Source organism: Papaver somniferum, chromosome 6 (genome assembly GCF_003573695.1).
Source record: "Papaver somniferum cultivar HN1 chromosome 6, ASM357369v1, whole genome shotgun sequence".
NCBI classification, from domain to species: Eukaryota; Viridiplantae; Streptophyta; class Magnoliopsida; order Ranunculales; family Papaveraceae; genus Papaver; species Papaver somniferum.
Window position 1 is genome coordinate 106,818,568 of NC_039363.1, and position 5,491 is coordinate 106,824,058.

At 37.6% G+C, this 5,491-nt stretch overlaps 1 protein-coding gene across 1 annotated transcript; it reads right to left on the bottom strand.

Moving 5' to 3' along the window:
* Positions 1 to 350: 350 nt before the first annotated feature.
* Positions 351 to 3,896, bottom strand: LOC113291268. Its single transcript, XM_026540820.1, has 5 exons — positions 3,879 to 3,896; positions 3,006 to 3,464; positions 2,518 to 2,909; positions 1,988 to 2,422; positions 351 to 618 (listed from the first exon to the last, which is right to left on the bottom strand). Exons 1-5 carry the CDS (start codon positions 3,894 to 3,896, stop codon positions 351 to 353), a joined length of 1,572 nt encoding a protein of 523 aa, XP_026396605.1.
* Positions 3,897 to 5,491: the final 1,595 nt, after the last annotated feature.

The following is a 5,491-nucleotide window of genomic DNA, read 5'->3' on the forward strand; positions in this document are numbered from 1 at the left end:
TCCTCTCAGAATCATCCATACAGGAACTGCTTCAATATTTTCTAATTCTTGCTCAATATAAGGTTTCCAAGCCCTAACAAAGAAGGGGACATTCGACATGAACACAGGGCCATGCTCAAGTGCAGTAATTCTGTCCTCTTCAAGGGAGAATTTCATGATGTAAGGTCTAGCTCCATGGACAGTCATCTCAAGGCTACCTTTTATCTTCCATGCTTTCTCAACAGTCCTCTTAACCAACCCATAAGGCAATCTGTGACCAATAAATCCGCCTACAACAAGTCCTTCATATTCATTCACCAGTTCACTAAAATCATCCTTTTTGATCGAAGCAGACAAATTACCATCTACCATCACCGGGATACATAAGCCAGATCCTCAGAGGAGCTTGGAAGAACTGATCTTGATCTACTAGCCACTCCGTTCCAGCTCAAATTTGGAGATTCAACTCTCTTAGGGTTAGCAGACGAAAGTGAAGGGGGAACAACGGAACTCTGACCAGGAAGAAGGGGGAAGGAAGCACCAGAAAGCTCAATACCTGGATCAGGAGGGAGAATTGTAGCCATGGCTACCGGAAAAGGAAGCTCAGCACTCTCCTGATTTTTCTGCAACCCTAATCGCCTAAAAGCAGAGTCAACGTCACCCGTCCAGGGTCAATCGGTTTGTATAGATTCCTTGTTGAGTAATGGGTTCAGAAACGTGGATCTTGGATAAGTATGACGATTAAAGGTCTGAACTTTAGCTAAAGAAAAATTTGTAATTCTTTCACCCCTCTTTATAATTTGGATCTCAAGAAGTGTTATAAGCTGCCTTGAAGTTTTCCTTCGTGCTATGGGAAAGCTAATTAATTTTAGAAATCCTATATCCGATGTCAAGAAAGGTAAGAACCTTCTTTCCGTGTTTGTCCATCAATTTTTGATGTCTATATTTAGAGTTTAAAACACGGCAAGGAAAAACTTTCCTTCTTATTTTATTTTCCCTAATCTTTTTAACCAATCATTCGCTTTTCAAGTGTCCTCACCAAAACTCTTGTTTCACAAAACTCAAAAAAGCCTTATTTCAGCCAATAAGAAGAGAGGGTTTCCTCGCTGTTTAACGTGAGAGCTTTTTTTGTCTATCCCTTTAAGTCTTTAGACATCACATGGGGACATGATTTTGACTTTGAAGTATACGGACCGGGAAATTCATCAAGTCCATATTTAGACTTGCTTTATATCTATTTCCTTGTATTACCTTTTTTTTGATCGATAATGAAGATTATATTAGATCAAATGGGGAGTACAAAAGGGTTATACCCATCCAAAGAGGGAGGAAAGAAATAGAAAAAAAGAAGAGAAAAAAGAGATTTTGAAAACAAACAAGGATCTCTAAAAAAACTCTAAAACTAAGGTGGTTTGAAATAAGCCCTAAACCAATTTTCAACAACAGAATCAAAAGAGACGTCTTCGAAATCCTTAAAGCTTAGAGCCCGTTGAAACAAAGCGTATTTTATCATGCAAACTGTATGAGCAGTATTGTGTTCCTTCGATGTAAAAACACGAGCATTTCTTTCCTTCCACGTACACCACAAGATGGCAACAACAATCAAATTCCAGAGCTTCTTCTTCTGATCATCTAAATGAGAAATTCGCCAAGATAAAAGGGCACTCGAGATATCATCTGGCATAACAAACTACAGCTTCATCTCCTTCGTAAATGTGGCCCATGACTCACTCACATAATTGCAATGAAAAAATAAATGTTTCGCAGTTTCATCATTAGCACAAAAAACACAAGTTTCGGAGTGTTAATACCATTTCGAATGAGGGAATCTCCGGTTGGTAAACGATGATAAAACAGACACCTGATGAAAAATGCCACCTTAGAAGAATACTTCTGCCGTCAAATGAAATTGAAATCAGCTGTGTTAACAATATCCAATCTGTCAAAATTATCCACCCACTTCTCAGAACTTGATTTAACAATAAAATGCTTCTTTGGGGACAAATACCATTGTAACACATATTCCTGTTGGCTTTGAATGGTAAAATCTGCAATACAATTAGAGATAAATTCAAGTTCGCCTCGAGCCACAGTAAAAAGTCTTCCAGGTACCCGCATCTTATCAATAATTTCAGTATCCAAGCCACAAAATTTTTTTGCCACAGACGTAGATTTAGACCTTACAATAACATATAAGTTTGGAAATAAAATGTTCAACGGCTCATTTAAAATCCAAACATCCTCCAAAAATCTTGTTTTTGCCCCATTGTTAACTTTAAATCTGATATTCTTGATGAAAAGCTCTTTACTTTGTATTATCCCCTTCCATACAGAAGTACCGAAGTTTCCTTTAGGAAAATTAGACAACCAAAGTACATCATTTGCACCATATTTCTCATGGAAAATCTTTCTCCACAAAGCATCATAATTCTCATTGGCGTATCTCCACAACCATTTAACTAGTAAAGTGTGATTTAGACATTTCAACTTCTTAATCCCAAGGCCGCCATGTTGTTTTTTCTGCATAATTTATCCCACTTTACTAAGTGCATTTTTCTCTTCCCATTAATATCATTCCAAAGGAAATTCTTCATTGTTGTTTCAAGCTTTAACACAACAGATTTCGGCATTTCAAACAAATACATATAATACACCGGCAGAATAGATAAAGCACTTTTGATGAGGATAATCTTACCATCCCTTGTTAACAAAGGTCTCTTCCATCCAGTTAGCTTGACGGTAAACGTATCAACAATCTTGTACCGCTTATGAATTCCTTTATACTTGTCACAAAGCGGTAGACCGAGATAAGATTTAGGCAAAGTAGAATTGTAGCAACCCAAAAGAAAAGGAAAAGCAGACATATCCCCATCGTAAACAACACCATACATATGACTCTTAGAAAAATTAATACGAAGACCAGTAAGTGGCTCGAAACAAAGAAGCATCATTCTTAGAAACTTAACTTGCTCAATATAAGCATTTAAGAATATTAATATGTCTTCAGCGAATTACAGATGACTTACCATTGTTCCATTGGCAGAAACTCGAAAACCATTGAGATATCCGTCCTCTTGTGCTTTACACATCATTGCGGAGAAAGCTTCACCTAAAATAAGAAACAAAAAGGGTGACAATGGATCACCCTGTCCAATGCCCTTATTACTCTTGAAATATCCCTCCGAGCTACCATTTATAAGAACTGAAAACCTCACATGTTCAACACAACATTGCACCCATCTTCCCCGCTTCGAACCATAGCTCATCTTCTCTAAAGCATTGTCTAAAAATTTCCAATTAACGTGGTCAAATGCCTTTTCAAAATCAATTTTGCACAACAAACCAGGAACCTTACTCTTCAATATGGAATCGATCAACTCGTTAGCTATAAGAATACCATCCAAGATCTTCCTTTTCTTTATAGATGCAGATTTTTGTTGAGATATTACACGAGGCAATGAAACCTTGAATCTCTCTGCCAACACCTTAGAAAGAATTTTATATACGCCATTAACTAGACTAATAGGTCACAAATCCTTGACTTCTTCCATCGAATCCTTCATAAGAATGAGCTATAAATGTATTTGTAAACCGCCAATCAAGAAAACCTTTACTTTGAAGCTCAGCAACCACCTTCATAATATCAAGTCTAATAATACTCCAAGTTTGTTGGTAAAAAACTATTGGGTAACCATCAGGTCCAGGGGCCTTAGTTTACCTAAATTTCCTTATATTACTACTAGGTAACGTTGCTCCTGGAAGAGCTTAAATTATTTACCTAAATTTCATTTTCAATCTCCAAGGACTTATCACTTCTTATTTAAATTTAGCGACAAACGATGATGTGTACTTAAGACACAAGGTAATGAAGAAAGTCTTATTTAGACTTTCTCCTTTACCCCACTTAGCCATGTCATCTTTTATAATATCCTTTACTTTTGCGTTGGAAATAAAAATTGGTTGGGGAAGGTCTTATATCCTATATATCGTGCTTCACCCCTTGCATTGGAAATGCTCTGATGTAAGTATTATTTATCGGTGGGACGATATTCAATAATCTCACTCGAGTTCAATTTGGAATGTCGCCTAGCTATAGAGACGATGGTATGAACTGTTTTACTTTTATCCTTTTCAAAATAAAAAATAGTCTAGGTAAAGGAGCAAAACCCACCGTGAGTTAGAGAGGTAATAGACTATACAAAATCCTATTTGTCCTTTTCTTTTTCCATTTTAGTTGCATACAATAAACTGTTTGTTTTTTTTTATTTCACTTTAGTTTCATATGGCATATTGTTTGCCTTTTTGTTTTTTTATTATTTTAGTTTCATACGACAAATTGTTTGCCGTTTTTTTCATTTCAATTTCTTACAACAAATTGTTTACCAATATTTTTTTTTATTTCAGTTTCATCAAAGAAAAAAGGCTTTCACTCACTCAATCGGTTGAAAGAAAGGTTGATTGAGTTTGGCATGAAAGAGTGTCCCTCTATCCATAGTAGAACCAAATTTGATCAGGTCTTTCATTTTGAAAGAGATTCTCAACCCCATAATCGTTGCTCCAAAAAAATTGTCATTGTTAAAGCTATATTTAGTTTGGATTTTTGGTATTTTGAGTTTCTGGCCGAACACGCTTAACTGTTTAGCTTTTTTCCAACTCTGAAGCCAATTGTGCTGAAAAGGCCTTGGTCTTGGGGAAAGATAAACCATTACCTACCTACCTAATCGTTGTATTAGGATACCACCACCTTAAATTGACCCATCCTCGGCTCCGGAATATATTCAGTCTCAGATATATGACGTTTCCTGCCCCTTATAAGACCAGTAACGGGACCAATCCGTCCAACATACACTTTCAACCTCGAAAGTTCAACCCATCATCAGCTCTACACTATTTTTAATGACCCAACCCTTTAATGACATTTTTTCTACTTAGAAACTGCGATAATCTGGCAGCGTGGGGTTTTAAACGGGCACCGTCGCGGTCATCCAGCAGCAACTTCCTAGGAAGTCACCATCCCTAAATTATTCCTGCCCGATCACGCTTAATTGCAGAGGTATCTGCCAACTCTAAAGCCAGATGTGCTAAAAATCCCTCGGTTTAAGAAATAAAAAATCATCACTTATATATTTACGAACCGTACTTGCCGAGTCGTGGTATTACCGTGACATCACCTTAAATTGGAGTCGTCTTCGGATCTTGAATATATTCTAGAGAGATCTCCGACTTTCCCTGTCCCCTCATGAGACAAGCACCGGGCCCAACTCTTCAGCGTCCCTCCTCACCCTCGGCAGGTGACCCGTTGTCGGCTCAGATACCATGTATAATGACCGGACCCTCTGTCGATATTGTCCCCACTTAGTTGTTATGATAATCCAGCATTGTGGAGTTGTCGAAGGGTACCGTTTCAGTCATCCAACAACAGCTTCCTAGGAGGTCACCATCCATGGATTACTCCCCCCAAACACGCTTAACTGCGGAGATTTTTTCCAACTCTGAACCCAATTACGATGTA